Source organism: Macaca nemestrina, chromosome 4 (genome assembly GCF_043159975.1).
Source record: "Macaca nemestrina isolate mMacNem1 chromosome 4, mMacNem.hap1, whole genome shotgun sequence".
NCBI lineage: Eukaryota > Metazoa > Chordata > Mammalia > Primates > Cercopithecidae > Macaca > Macaca nemestrina.
This window is the reverse complement of record NC_092128.1, coordinates 75,065,588-75,078,800: the sequence shown is the minus strand read 5'-3', so window position 1 is coordinate 75,078,800 and position 13,213 is coordinate 75,065,588. Positions and strand designations below refer to the sequence as shown.

General features: G+C 36.9%; 1 protein-coding gene across 1 annotated transcript in view; it reads right to left on the bottom strand.

Moving 5' to 3' along the window:
* The window catches only part of LOC105475538 (ankyrin repeat and SOCS box containing 4), a 53,740-nt gene extending 42,371 nt beyond the window's left edge, over positions 1 to 11,369 (bottom strand). Inside the window, exons 1-2 of the mRNA XM_011730890.3 lie at positions 10,803 to 11,369; positions 1,262 to 1,561 (exon numbers count right to left, since the gene is read on the bottom strand). Coding sequence (XP_011729192.2) covers positions 1,262 to 1,561; positions 10,803 to 10,989 — 487 coding nt within the window. The 5' untranslated portion in view covers positions 10,990 to 11,369. The remainder of the gene's footprint in view (positions 1 to 1,261; positions 1,562 to 10,802) is intronic.
* Positions 11,370 to 13,213: the final 1,844 nt, after the last annotated feature.

Here is a 13,213-nt window from a genome sequence, read left to right as displayed (position 1 = left end):
ATCTAAACTTGCCCCTAGTGCAAGCCACCATCTTCTCTCACCTAGACTATTAAAATAGCTTCCCTACTGGTCTCCCTGCTTCCATTCTTGTCCACCTCCAATCTGTTTTCTGCCGAACTCCAGAATAATGACTTTAAAGGAAAATGAAATCATGTCACTGTCTTACTGAAAACTTTCCTGTGGCTCTATTTCAGAGCCCTACACTTTCACCTTCGAAGGCCCTGCAGGATCTAACACATCCAATGTCATCTTGTGACTCTCTCCTCTACCCTCTTGTCCTTCCCACCCTACCCCACACCCATGATACTCTGATCGTAGTAGCCCTCTTCTATCCATTTAATATTCCAAGTTTTATTGCTCTCTTAGCAACTTTGCTCAAGTTGTTTCCTATAGCTAGACCCCTCTTCCTCTCGGCTTTCTTTTTTAATGGCTGTCTCCTTCCCATTTGATTTTTGTTTGTTTGTTTTTGCTTTTTGTTTTTTTGTTTTGAGACAGGGTTTCACTCTGTCAGTCAGGCTGGAGTGCAGTGGCATAATCACAAGTCACTGCAGCCTTGACCTCTTGGGATGGAGTGACCCTCCTGCCTCAGTCTCCTGAGTAGCTGGGACCATAGGTGATGCCACCATGCCTGGCTAATTTTTTTTACTTTTTGTAGAGATGGGGTCTCCCTATGTTGCCCAGACTGGTCTCGAACTCCTGGGCTCAAGTGATCCTCCCACCTTAGCCTCCAAAGATTCTGGTACCACAAGCATGAGCCACTGCACCTGGCCCTCCTTTTCATCCTTAAAGTTTCAGCCTACCTAGCATAATATCCTTAGAGAAGCCTTTACACATTTTATAGTAATTCACTTCTGACATTCTCATTCATAACTCTGTTTTCTCCTTCACAACACTTTCCCAATTTATAATTATATATTTATGAATTTATTTTGTTAATATTTACCTCCCCTGTTAGAATATACTTTCTTTGAGGGCAGGTGTATTTTCTCTTTTTCATTTACTTAGTGCATTACCTGATGCATAATGGGAGCTAAATAAATATTTGTTAAGTAAATGAATGAACTTCCTGCTATTAAATAATAATAATAAGATTCCAATGTGATCATCACTAAATTACCTGGATCAAGAGAACTATGTATTTTTAGGGCCCTCTGTACTAGGTGTAATTGCATCTTTATGCTTACTACATCACATGGTCACAAAGTCTTGAAACCATGAGTATACAAGCAGACAACAATGTTGGCCACCCAGAAAGGCTTACCTTTCCAAACCAATTGCTTGGCACAGAGAATGGAACTTGGAGTTGTACAAAAGTGCAAAGCTGTATGTCCACTTAAGGAGTAGCAATTGAGCTTTGCCCCACGATCACAGAGGATCTTAACACAATCCGCATTGGCCATTTCACAAGCCACGTGAAGAGGGGTTTTCCCATTGGGTCTACAGTTGATTGTAGCATTGTGGTCCAGTAGCACCAGAAGGCATTCCACATGACCAAACAAGACAGAGAGATGCAGGCCTGTGGCCCAGGAAGACTTCAATTTATAGCTAGGCAACCAATAACCTGAAGAAAAAAAAAAAAAAAGAAAAAAGGAAAGAAAGTTTAACTTCTTGACCTAGGCTTTCTCCCTGTTTTATGCGGATTTTTACAAGGTATTTTATTTTGGTCACATTTACAAAAGTGGAGTGGAGAGGGGATGACAGAGGTTTTAAATTAACAGCTAGTGGGTCTGCAGGCATTTTGTTTAATAGGGTATTCTGATGTTCATCAGGGGAACAGGCTTTCTCAAGCTCTCACTGTCTCTACTATTTCTTATTACTGTGTCTTGTTCCTTTATTTACTTTACCTTTCTAGGTCTTACAAGCATTTAATTTTGGGATTTTCATTTAGGTAATTGTATTTTATTTTGCATGGTGAGTTACTTGAGATGCTTCAAGGATATTTTTTTAAAGCTGTCAATCATTGAGAGTTTGTCTTGAATGATTCCAAGGCTATTAGTTGCAAGCTTATAATTTTTATTCTATCCAAAATCTGTTTTCCTATAGTTGTTGTCAGTCAAACATATGAATGTGTTTAATCTTTTTTAAAAATTATCACTCCAAAATTTTATTTGCCTGCCTGTTGATTTATGCAATATCTCTTTCCAAAGACGAATTTAAGGCAACTCTCAACTTTCACACACCTTAAGATTTTTAAAACGATTTAGAAAATAAGGGCAAAATAAAAAAGTAGGAAAATTAGAATGTCAAAAGTAAGATAAATACATACACAAAACATAAACTCTATCCTGTACACTAGAATGGCATTGCAAATTTGCCTTTGAATTTCCTAGCAGCCAAAATAAACAGGAAAATAAGATATGTTGCATAATTAATGATGTCTACAGCCCTACATAAATGAATTGGGCAGGAGAAGTGTAGATGCGCCTAGAACTGAGATCTTTGATAATTTTTCCCATTGGTTTTTGGAAATGTGCATTCTCTCTCTCAGCCTCTCTCTCTCTCTTCTCCCTCTGATCTCTGACTTCTATATGCTGAGCTGGTCTTTTTTCTATAAGTCTCCAACTATTGCCACGTTTGACAAGCTATAACTATGATGACTTTATAAACTTCCTTTCTATGTCAATGTCAATAGCCATAGCATTTAAGCTTTTATGAGTGGAGAATGGAAAATAGGTCCAGAAAGAAATACTGAGGGCAAGAAGATGAAGAGATAGTTATTCAACAGCCACAGCATAGAAGTTACTTTAGGTCTGAAACAACAAAATAGATTTTAACATGAGTAAATCAAAAGTTTGCTTATAGGTTATAAAAATTCCACTTATAAGTACAAGGTAAGCAGAATATGATTTAATGGTCATTTATTTGAGAAACAACCTAGGGATTTGAGCTGTAATCTCAAAATAAGCCAACAGTGGGATGGTGCTGCCAAAAAACTAATACAATCTGAAACTACATCAATAAAAGTGTAGTGCCCAGAACAAGAGAAACAAACATTGTATTGTTCACTGATTAGATAAGACCAGAAGAAATCTAGAATATTACGATTACTTCTGGGCATTGCCCCTTACAAGAAATGATGAACTACTAGAGGGTGCTCTGAAGATGATGACCACATTAAAAGTGGGCCTGGTGATCAGGTATTAAATTTCTCTCATTTAAGTGAAAAACACTAGAGACATGCCACTCCTGTGTATTTGCTATAAGCATAAACACCCATGTGAAACATCCTAAAGGACCACTGTATTGCACAACTTCACAAAGAACACCATTTGTATTGTACTCTGTGAAACATGCTCCCGGACTTAGGAATCTTGACAACCTGGTCTACATATAAGAACATGCACTACACTACAGAATTCTTTGAATGGTTAAACAACCTCCATGTCCATTGATAGGAGACTTCTTAAATAAATTATGATACATCCATCCAATCAAATATTATACAACCATTAAAAAAAATGGGGCAGTTCTGTATAGACTGAAATGGAAAGATCTCAAGATATATTACTGAGTGAGACAAGCAGGGAGCCAAACAGTATACAGACTATGCTATCATATGCAATTATATTTGTAAACACCGAGAACAAGAAACTGGTTATAGTGGTGGCCTCCAAGAAGAACTGGAGGGTTAGTGGATCAGGACAGACATGCACTTGTTCTTGAATACCCCCTTAGTAACTTTTAAATGTAGTATCCTGTGCATGTATTGCTTTTTAACAAAAAAAAATAAAATTAAAGTAAGCAATTGTCTCTCTGTCCGGAGGGGAAAGAATTATTTAATTTGAATAAGCTCTTTACAAGGTTGTGCACAGTGATTAATCCCACAGGAATGAATGAACTCAACCGGAAGTTTGTCTTTCTGCAATGTATCCTCCAACATAGCTTCACACACACACACACACACACACACACACACACACACACACACACACAACTTTAATCCCTTTTTTACTCCATTCAGAATCCAAGAGCCATCTTGCTTTCTCTCCCTCCCACCTTTCCCTTTATCCAAATCTACTCTTTAAAAAGAAATCCAGTTATTTCACATTAAGGTCTAATGGACTGAGGATTGTTTAAAGTGTGATCACTCTCAGGATTATCTGAATTTATGGAAAAATCTATATTCAGCTAATAGAATTAAATTCTAAGATATTAATTTGAGATTCCAGACACTGGGAAGAGATGGTGTTGGATTATACAGACTTTCCGTGGCAGAACTAAGTAATGTCATAGATGGTCTGAGCTGGGGAGTATCAACTCCACGCCTCGTGTGTATGTGTATGCAAACTGATATGCACACACTATGTATGTGTATATAGATTCATTTATACATTTCTACTGAGTTATGTACGTTGAACCTCTGTTCCAAGCAGAGTTCTTAAGCTGTATGTTATGCAGCTTGCTTTTGATGATGAATGAATCATATTAACATCAATACTTAATCAGTCATTTTAATACTCAAATTTCCTCAAAAAGCAATTGACAAAAACAATCTTTTCTAACTGCCTAAGAAGTTGGTTCCAGGTCTGAAAACCAGGGTGTGTTTTGCCTGCTGATTAACAGCAAAAATTAGGCAGCTCTCTGTGACAACTGATTGGAAACTTGCGCCTGCTTCTGCAATGGGAAGAAAAATGATCCCAGAAAGGAAGCAGCAGAGAGCTGATTAAGAAAACACCATTTTGATGTAAAATCAAAGAAACACAGAATGTCAGCACTGGAGGGAAGATTATCCAGTCCAAGCCTTTTTATTTTCCAGATGAGAAAACTGCCACTTTTTCATCCTGCTAGAGCCATGAGTTTCCTGCCTCAATCCAAACTCATAGACTCAGAATACCCGCAATGCAGAATTTCTATCTGTCTTTGTCTTTGTCTTTGTCTTTGTGGAAGCAGAATAGAATTACCTCCAAGCCTGCTTCACAAATCACAAGGAAAGGAAGAAGATCCACAATTCATCTGTAATATTTCACATCTCTGATGTGGAAATGCATTTGCTAGTTGAATTTTTTTCCTCCTCCTAACTTGCCAGTAGCACCTAAAGAATCTCTCCTGCCCATGTATTACGTGAATCAGTCATCCTTGGCCTCTCAGTCAGTTTTTTCTGCATCTCCTGTAATCGTAAACATTAACTGGTCAATCAGGCTCACAGACTACCAAGTCCTGGAAATCAGCCAGCTCCCAGAATGGCTACAACTCACCTCTCCTAAGATAGGAGTGTGTGTAGGTAGGTGGCAACAAGACACCTTGGCTGCTGCCCCTGGGGAGCTGAAGTGGAGAAATGGGAAGAGGACAGATTGCAGGCTATGGTTTAGGGTGTACTGAAGTGTATCTGGAGGCTGTGTTGCAAAACTTTGGTAGTAATGTGGGGGGAGGGATTGTTGAATAATTCAGCCCCGAGCATGTCAGGAAAGCCTGCTACTTTGAGCAGAGAAAAGAGCAGCCCCTGGCAAAAGGGACATGAACGTACAATCATAACTTTAAAATGAGGTGGGGCCTACAGGTCGTTGTGTAGTAAGTGTGGAAGTAAAACACACTTACTGTCATGGAGGGCCAAACCACAGGTAAAACTATCTTCAAAAACCACAGATGAGGCTGTGCCTGTTCACAATCTTGTGCTGATGCTGATATGTCAAGAGATCAGAACTCGTCCCCCAAAATATAACCACCAATGATCACAGCATGCTAGAAACACTATTAACTGATCAGGCAGATTCATTTTTTACACACTCCCTTCTTCCCACAGCAAAATTTTCCCAGGACTTCGAAACCTAGAATGTGATTTATTCCTAGTATTTGTCTTTCAAAGCCCCTCTCTGTTCACCTCTGCAGATTTCAGGTTGCCCTTTTACTATGTGTTTAGACGCACAAAGGACAGAGGTGAGGCAGAACCAGGAAACCAAGCCCATGGGAGCTGGGGATGGGAGGTGAAGCAGCGGCTGCCTCCCTCTAATGTAAACCACTCACACACTACCCCATGTCTACAGTCTGTGTGAGTGACAGCTCCTTGCAGAAGAGTTCTGTTTGAGTAAGAAGCTCACTAAAAAGAAAAGAAAAATACAGATTATTTCCCCTATGTACAAACCCCACAGGAACTCCCAAATACAGGCCATGCTCATGTGGCTTTGACCATGATACATAATCTGTTTACACAGCTTCACCTGCATAATATGATTAATTATCTGTATGCAGGAATCTGAACTTAGAGAGGGTCTTGTCAAAGTTTCCATTTTACAAATGAAGATAATTAGTCTGGAAGAGGTTAAGTAGTATAAAGTGTCCATGTTCATATAACAAGTACTGACAGAATCAACTCGAACTCTCAAACTCCATTGCCCCCAAATCTTTAAATAGCCATCTATGATCCAAAGGCTTCATGCAGTTTACCTCCAAACTGATATCACTTGTAGCTAAAAGTTCTAAAGGAAGTTTAGAAGTTTTATCCCTGGAAAAAAAAATATGCAGACTAATCCTGTGTGTGTGTGTGTGTGTGTGTGTGTGTGTGTGTGTGTGTGTGCGCTTAATTTAAATCTGAAACCAAAGAGATATGCCCCAATAGCTGGGTAGAAAGCTGCCTAGAAATATAGCAAGGAGCAAAGTGTTTGGGCCTTCTTTTGGAAGAGGGGCTTCGTTCTGCTCCAGCGTTTGGAGAGGATGTACACATTTCTGGTAAACCTTCAGCTAAGCCTGGGCTCTGCAACAGTTATCAGCTATAATGTTATCTGAGTCAAAAGAACCCCACACACGAGAAGCCTCTGTTATTACAGCCAAAGGTTACACACACTGCTCGTGGCTGGATTAGCAGACATTTGCTCTGCCTGTGTCCACGTATTTACACAGTCCTGAAGGATTACAGACTGAAGCACAATTCTTGGCTATTTTTTAATAGCTAATATTTTCCAGATAACTCAAAGTTCCCCTGGGAAGCAGGGGGAAAAAGCAAGTTTGAAGTGTAAAATGTAAAAGAAAAAAGTTTGAACATCGAAGAAAGGAAAAGAACCCTAGGATGGAAATGGGAAAGCAGGAGAGTGAATTTCTGGCAAAGAGGAAAATTAGGTGATAAAGAAATTATTCATTCGGAGAGTGGAAATAAGAGCTTTCACAATATTTGGATATAAGTTACTACTTAGCAAAGTAGATAGAGTACCTGCCAGAAAGTTTTCAAGTGAAATCATTCATTGGTTATTTTAATTACAAATATGACCACCAACCAAGGAATCAGTGGCTATGGGCCATAAACGAAGTACTTAAAGTGCATTACCCTGATTAATAAAAGGACTCCGATGAACCTTGCTGACTAGGGAGTTTCCTACCAAAGAGATAAGTATGAAATTCTGCCCGTATCATTTATGAGCCAAAGCTCATACATCTGAAGGAAGATCAAGCTGTGTAGTTGGTAAAGCCTTTGACAACGGTTTTATGGACAGTCCTTCATGTTTCCAGTATGGAGTTCACCAGTGAAAACCAATAGAAGGGACCTTTGTGTTTTCTTTAAAGATTTATTTTATGCTTGGCTCATAATAAATTTTATATCACTGACATCCCTTGACTTTCAATGACTTATCGCATTTGGTAGTTAGAAAGTTGTTCTTTACGTTTTCTTTGTATCATTTTTATTTTAAAGTGATCACCTGGTAAATGCAATTTTTGCTTACTTGTTTTTGCTTTTAAGACCCATTCTCTCCACCATTCCCAGGGAGGTCTCTCAAATGCCAACCAGTACATTTTAAATGTTTGCTTTACAAAATGTGAGGAAATTTTCTTTAAATTAATAAAACATGATTTCATCTGAAGATTTTATTATGAAGCTTAAAATAACTTAGAAAAGTAAAGTGAGAACTCTCTAACTTTAAGTATCATGATTAGGTGCTGGAGAAAGATAGGATCCACAGTTTGAACATGAACTTGTTTTCTGTCAAACTGGAAAGAGAAGATACTCAATGAGATGGGCCCAGTGCTACAGAGGAAAGCAGAAATGAGCTTCCAGACTTATTTGTACTCCAATAGCTTTATTCGGTCTTCCTCACAAAATCCACATTTCATATTTGCTTATGAGCTCAACTTTTGATTGCTGGTGTGCCAACTAGATTGTAAATTTGGGGAGTACTATTTAGATTTTAGGTGATTTATTTGCCAGCAGAGTTCTGAGTTCCCTTTTCAAAAATTATACACTGACTTTCATATAGGCTTAGATGGACTATATTTCGGGATAAAATTTAGTTAATTTTTAAATCGTATAAAAATGCTGTATGTTCTAAATAAATAAGAATGGTTTAGAATTGATTGTACTACTTTTCATTTTCTATAGGACTATCAAATGTTGAATATAGAATTTTAGTATTGATTACGCAAGGAAATTTAAGAGTAGCATGAGATTTGTTATAGGTTTTGCACATTGTCTTTCTTATTAAGCCAAATATAACTGAAACCTGAAGATTCCCACACTTTAAAAGTAAACAGGAATGTTCTGTTTCCTCATCTGGATGTTGGCTACGTAGGTTTGTTATTTTGTGAAAAGTAATCAAGTCGCACACTTATTCATGCACTTCTGTGTAGAGCTTTTCAAAAGTGCTTAAAAAACAATCAAAGAGCAGTATGTAGCAGTTCAACAAGCGTCCAATGTCCAAAACTTCTCCTTTGATTTAATAAAGTCTCACAAACTTTAATCCAGCTACACACCCTTTAAGACCACATAGAAATAGGTCCTATTCCTTTGAACTATTTAGAAAACAACTAACTAACCACTGTAGACTGCTCAGCTCCATGCTGTTGCCTGACAATGACTTTATGACTTAAGAAATTGATATAACCACTTAGATCTCTAGCAGCTAGGATTCTATTTATCTTTTCCATTTCTAACTTTCCATTCCTAAGTTTAAAAGGATCGATGATAAGGCTGGAAGCATGTGAAAAAAATTTGAAGAAACTTTTAAGAAAGATGAGGTCTTAACCTGGATTTAAGACTAAAGAGACAGGTCCTTATGCCCATACTCATATTAAACAGAGTAGTGTGTTTCTTTCTACACATGAATGCACAGACACAAATTTCCTGCATAAACCCTAAAAGTAAGACCACAAATTTTACTAGTTCTGTGCAAACATCCACCTGGCATACATAAGAATGGAACTGTTCTTTTCCTTTTCCAGAGGGTGTAATTTGCTATCTCCTTAATTGAAAGCCACATCCCACAGTCCTAACACTACGAAAACACCTCAATTCGTGTGAATGAAAATTTAGCTCTATGAGGACTGTAGGAGTCAGCTCACATTGACAAGAATAATTTAAAATGTATTTTCTTTTCCTTCAAGGGTGATGACACCGGTGGAAGCAGGAGAACCAACCCCCCCACTCCCCTCCACTTCCCTAGAGCCTGCACCTAAAACTTCGTTTCTTATATCCTCAGAAACTTTGTACAATCTGTGCAACTTGACTTGCTCAGGAGATGAGAGTAGACAGTCTTTGCAATTCACGGTCAAATAACTTACCCACTGACTTGAACCTGAGTTATTTCGCCCTAGGCAGAATTATAAGCTTTTAAAAACATCTTTAAAATTAGTTTAGCATTCAGACACTCTATCACTGAACAAAGTTATAAGATGAAAGCAATCTAATTACATAGTATATACAAATTTTCTTTCTAACAGAGACCCCATAAACTTTTGAAAAAATATATCCCTTCTTTGTCTTCCCATCAATATATTAATGCCACTAATGTGAAAATATTATAAAGCCTTCGAGTAAAAGTCTTAAACACAGTAAGTAGCTTCAACTCTTCTATACTTCCCTCAGAACTGACAGAGGACCGTAATTAATGAAGAAATATATAATGTACCATTAGCATTTGTATTTGGAAATGGATTATAATGATCATTTATATATGACCCGAAATCATCTTTAAACATGAAAATAATGACTGTCTCTAAATGCTATACACAAGACCTTAGCATCTATATTGTATTAAACATTAGTGATGTTGAGCAGCGTGTTTGCAGTATGCTCACCAGATGATCTAACTGCTCACGTTCCCCTCCATTAGCCAGTTGATTTGGGAAATCAGAATCAGTGGAACTCTAATTTATTTCTGATTTATTAAGCATGGGTTCCAGAAAATTTCTTGGTAAAAAAAAAGTTCTAATTTTTGTTTTCCTTAGGTCTTTATAAGGCAGGTACTCTGTATTAAGCATATCTACAATTTTGAACAATTATTGTAGTCCAGGAAAAAAGTTAACTATTTGGTTTTGCTGAATTCAGCTTTTGTGCCTGAACTGAAAACTCATTAAAATGATGAAGACCATCAAGGTGCCTATGACACTGCTTTATCCATTTATTAACCCTCCAAATGCTGGGGAGAGTCCTCTTTTTTATCCACATGGACATAGAGAGGATATATCTTTAAGTGGCTGTTAATGGAGAATTAGCAGCCTGTTCTTAAACCAGGTACATTGTCTAAGATAGGGTTTCAACAATCTGCTTAGCCATAATCTAGAAATGTTTTCTTCCTTCTATATCATCATAGTCAGAAGAAAAGTTAAAAACAGGGAGTGCGTTGCTAAAAATGATTGTCTGGGATTCCAAATCCTAGGCCCAAGGGTGGGAAAACAAAAGGAGAGACACAACTTATACATATATATCAGTCCACCATGTGTTTTAGTTTAAAAAGAAAGAAAATACCAATTTAGAAATATTTTTAAAATGAATACTTAAAGAAACAATACAAGCTACTGTTTAGAGTGGATAACTGACACTGCATTTAAAAAAAAAAAAAACATTTTCTACCAGTTTTACAATAACACCTATATGTTTTTACCTTGTTTATAAGATGCCAAAACCATATTCTCATCTTCGACTTCAAAAACAGTGTCCACATCTATTTGCCTTTGGATTAAAATAGCCTTCAATTTTCCGAAGTCATTGGACTTTAGAGCCTCAAGGAAATTTCTCTTAACTAACTTGGCAGCTCCAGATTTAGTAACAGGGGCAGTGGTGCCGTCCATCCTTCCTCTCCTTCTGGAAGCTTTGTTGTGATTTATCAAGAGAACAGCACCAAGCAAACAGGCGCAGGCTGGAGAGTCCACAAACTGTCGGCTAATTTTATCCCAAAGTTATGCTGATCCGTTCTATTTATATAGGGATCATTTCAAACTTCAAAATATCCTTCTTGGCTGTCACTACATTTTCAGGTCCTTTAAACTGGTTATATATTAACTGATCCATTCAGTAATATATAGTGTCAATATGAAGGAAAGCCCCCATGATACATTTCCAAGCACGAAATGTCACAATTATTTCTTATATGATCAAAGTAATAACATAAGATTTAAAAGCTCTTAATGCTCTTTTTTTTCCCCTCAATAAAAACATCTGGTGCCTGGCTGGAGATCCAGTGTCTTGCTCTGACTAACCAGTGAAAATCTGTTACAGTTGGTGATACATGTGCTTCTAAAAACCTGTAACAATTTTACAGTATGAGCTTGTAAAATCAACCACGGTCATACATATTTGAAGACAAACAGGAGGTTTTCGAGCGACCTAGACTTGAAAAATTTTAATATCATGAAAAGCTGGGTGCAGAAGGATGGTCGGGGGCAGAGACTATTTTAGGTAAAAAAGAAACTGAAGAGATAAAACAGCTAAATGCAACATGTGAATGAACTTTATTGAATCCTGTTTTTTAATCAGCTAGAAAAGACAGTATTGGGACAATTGTGGAACTATAAACGTGGACTAGATATTACTTGACAATATAGAAGTGTAATGATAAATGTGTTGTGGTTATGTCAAAAAATATTCTTACCCTTAAGTGATACACTAAGGGATAAATTGTCATGATGTCTAAAACTTCTTTAAAAGTAGCTCGGAAATGCAGATAGATAGATGTGTGTGTATATCTATATTCTATTTACACATGCGTGTGTATGTATATATGTATATGTATACGTATATATGTATATGTACTAAATATATATGTACTAAATATATGTACTAAATATACATATATACGTATACATATACGCACGCATGTGTAATATATATACACACGTGTATATATACATATACATATATATACAAGTATGTATAAATAGAAACAGAGAATAGCAAGTGTGGCAAAAACTTAAAGAGTTGGTGAATCTAATAAGGGATATATTGGTGTCCATTACACTATTCTTTCAGCTTTTCTGTAAGTTTGAAATTTTTCAAATAAAAAGTTGGAGAGAAAAGTATATACTTAATTTTTCTTACATAAAATCATTAAAAATTAGGAAAATTATAATGGCAAGTACTAAAGAGAATGCAAATAAATTGCATTTTATGTTGTTTGTGGAAGTCAAAACTAGTGCAAACTTTCTGCAGAATAAGAACATGACTTTTAAAAAAATTTACAATGATACTATTTGATTCTTAGAATTTACTTAAGTATGTAAATGATGTTTTTTTAACTTGTTTTATTGATGTGTAATTCAAGAAATTGACAAGTTATAGGTATACAGCTTGTCAAATTTTGAGTGAACACACTCATGTAATCAACAATGAGGTTAAATCATAGACTAGTTCAAGTTTACCTGTAATCAACAATGAGGTTAAATCATAGACTAGTTCAAGTTTACCTGAAGCCCCTTTTATGTCCTCTTCTAATCAAAACACCTGCCTCACAGAGATAACAATAAGTCTTAACTTCAAATACTGTAGATTAGTTTTGTTTGTTATTTTATTTTGAGACAGGGTCTCACTCTGTCGCCCAGACTGGAATGGAGTGGTGCAATCTGGGCTCACTGCAACCTTTGCCTCTTAGGCTCAAGCCATCCTCCCACCTCAGCCTCTGGAGTAGTTAGGACTACAGGCATGCAACCGATACACCTGGCTAAATTTTGTATGTTTTTTTGAAGAGACAGGATTTTGCCATGTTGCCCAGGCTGATCTCCAACTCCTAAGTTTAAGCGAACCTCCTGCCTCGGCCATCCAAAGTGCTAGGATTACAGGCATGAGCCACTGTGCCCTGCCAATTTTTTTTTCTATTTTTTAATGTTAAACATTTTACAATTTTTGAAAATTTTAAATTACATAATTTTTGAAAAATAGCAATAACAAAAAGAGCCATATATGGAAATACTTCCTCAACCAAGGGATTGGCTCCCAACTCTCTGTGACACACTGCTTTTGTTGAAATTGTATTGGCATTCTTAGAGAGCACTTTGCAAGTCTGTTTTATGCTATTGTTAT